The 964-nt window shown below is 49.2% G+C and overlaps 1 protein-coding gene across 1 annotated transcript; it reads left to right on the top strand.

Annotated features, from left to right (window-relative positions):
- Positions 1–121: 121 nt before the first annotated feature.
- Pmar_PMAR005740 (plasmepsin 4, putative) lies at positions 122–745 on the top strand (the record flags this gene model as incomplete). Its single annotated transcript, XM_002783771.1, has 1 exon — positions 122–745. One exon carries the CDS (start codon positions 122–124, stop codon positions 743–745), a length of 624 nt encoding a protein of 207 aa, XP_002783817.1.
- Between the last annotated feature and the right edge of the window lie 219 nt (positions 746–964).

Here is a 964-nt window from a genome sequence, read left to right as displayed (position 1 = left end):
TCGACGACAGTCAGAGACATCAAGTTCGTCTGATACAGGCTATATCCTTCCCCCCACTGTATACGTGCCGTACCCTATATTCGGCCTCGGACCAGTCCGTGATCCAAACTATCCCTCTATTATGGCACAATTAGTGGGCCGGGAGCTTATCAAGGAGAGCACATTCTCCTTCTATCTGAAGCCCGAAACCCTCTTCAAGAAGGGCTTCGATGGAGAACTCCTTCTCGGTGGAGGCGATCCGAAACTATACAAAGGGCAGCTGAGATATGTGCCGATTGTGGTTGCAAACCATTTCGAAGCGATGCTGGAGGGGCTACAAGTTGGTACTGGGAAGTCTACGTCTCTCAAGGAAAATGTAATGTTCGACACCGGCTGCAACTACGTGTATGTTCCGGACTCTAGAATGGTGGAACTTCTGAAGGGTATTGAGGAGCAAGCGACCCTGAAGGCGAAGACCCCAGTCAAGCTTACACACTTCGAGGCCGCCAACGTTTGGAAGGTCGACTGTGTCTACCGTAAATTCATGCCGACGCTAAGATTCTTGTTTCAAGACTCTGCAGGCCAGGAGGTCGCGCTCGAGCTCGACTATAGGAGCTATGTTGCTATGCGAAACAGTGGGTGCTATTTGGAAATAATGGGCAAACCACAAAGTATGTGGATACTTCCTGACATCATGCTGGTTGCCAACTACCTCGAATTTCAGCCTGATCAGGAGAGAGTTGGCATCGCCAGACTCAAACTGTGAGAGATCGAGCGCAGTCGGAAGCGCCAACGTGTGGGACAAGTCTTCCAGTATGCGCCCACTAAACTTTTGAGTAGATTACGGGTCCTACATTGATTTCTCTTCTTCCATTGGGATCCATCATCATCAATCTGAGAATATAAGACTTCTCAACAGGAGTTGATATTTGGTTGCGAAGTGGATTCTGTGCAAGTTTCGCACTGCGAAACAACCTGTCTGCCA

This window comes from Perkinsus marinus (assembly GCF_000006405.1).
Source record: "Perkinsus marinus ATCC 50983 genomic scaffold scf_1104296936158, whole genome shotgun sequence".
Taxonomy (NCBI): Eukaryota; Perkinsozoa; order Perkinsida; family Perkinsidae; genus Perkinsus; species Perkinsus marinus.
This window is presented reverse-complemented; position numbering and strand designations above follow the sequence as displayed.